The sequence below is a fragment of the Geospiza fortis genome, unplaced genomic scaffold, assembly GCF_000277835.1.
Source record: "Geospiza fortis unplaced genomic scaffold, GeoFor_1.0 scaffold489, whole genome shotgun sequence".
NCBI classification, from domain to species: Eukaryota; Metazoa; Chordata; class Aves; order Passeriformes; family Thraupidae; genus Geospiza; species Geospiza fortis.
The window spans coordinates 1-358 of NW_005054710.1; the positions used below are offsets into that span (position 1 = coordinate 1).

Below are 358 nucleotides of genomic sequence, written 5' to 3' on the forward strand. Positions count from 1 at the left end.
ATGGGGGGAAAAATCCCCCCAAAAAAAAAAAACCCCAAAAGTGGGAATTTGGTGCTGCTGGGATGGAATTCCGGGAATTTTCCGCTGGGATTGCAGGTGTGGAATTACAAACTGCGGCGCTGCCTCTTCACCCTGCTGGGCCACCTGGACTACATCCGCACCACCTTCTTCCACCACGTCAGTGACGGCGCTTCGCCGGGAATTCCGGGAATTTTCTGGGAATTTTCTGGGGATTTCTGGGAATTTTCTGTGGATTCTGGGAATTTTCTGGGGATTTCTGGGAATTTCCTGGGAATTGCTGGGAATTTTCTGGGAATGCAGGATTATCCTGGGACTTCTGGGGTTTTCTGGGAATTTT

General features: G+C 50.0%; 1 protein-coding gene across 1 annotated transcript in view; it reads left to right on the plus strand.

Annotated features, from left to right (window-relative positions):
• Positions 1-96: 96 nt before the first annotated feature.
• COPA (COPI coat complex subunit alpha) overlaps positions 97-358 on the plus strand; it is a gene marked incomplete at its 5' end in the record, with an annotated part of 29,773 nt that continues 29,511 nt past the window's right edge. Inside the window, one exon of the mRNA XM_031065233.1 lies at positions 97-177. Coding sequence (XP_030921093.1) covers positions 97-177 — 81 coding nt within the window. The remainder of the gene's footprint in view (positions 178-358) is intronic.